General features: G+C 35.4%; 1 pseudogene across 1 annotated transcript; it reads left to right on the forward strand.

Annotated features, from left to right (window-relative positions):
• Position 1: 1 nt before the first annotated feature.
• On the forward strand, positions 2–478 carry TEOVI_000107100:pseudogene (annotated as a pseudogene). Its single transcript has one exon. A coding segment is annotated over exon 1 (477 nt).
• The last annotated feature ends 44 nt before the right edge of the window (positions 479–522 follow it).

Here is a 522-nt window from a genome sequence, read left to right on the forward strand (position 1 = left end):
CTGTTTGTCTTTTATTATTATGGGGATTAGTTTACTCTTATCGCTATACAGCTTGTTTGTCGAAGGTGATCCAATTTCACTTGAAATTATTGAAGATGAGTATATGAAATTTGTTCCGCTGGATGTTAGACATATTTGGAAAAATGGGGATTATTTTGTTGTGGCTGGAATACCTTCTATAGATAATGATGAGAGATTGAGAAGGAGGAAATTACAGAGAGAAACGTGTTGGAGTTATTCTGAAGTTGCGAGAAAATCAAATAATTTTAGTGGAAAGTTGCTTATAGTATATGCACTTTCACCTCACACAAATAAAAATTGCGAAGTCAGAGAAATTGTTGCAGCAGAGGCAGAGTTAAACCAGGATATTATTATTTTACCTGTATGCGATGTGAACCCAACAACAAGCAAAAAAGTAGAAGACGGCGGTAATTGGGGATGGGAAGCCGAACTAACAATGAGTAAAAAAACATACTTGTGGTTCAAATTTGCAGTCGAGGTATTCAAAGGAAATAATCCCTA

The sequence above is a fragment of the Trypanosoma equiperdum genome (assembly GCF_001457755.1).
Source record: "Trypanosoma equiperdum strain OVI genome assembly, contig: ctg_278, whole genome shotgun sequence".
Lineage (NCBI taxonomy): Eukaryota > Euglenozoa > Kinetoplastea > Trypanosomatida > Trypanosomatidae > Trypanosoma > Trypanosoma equiperdum.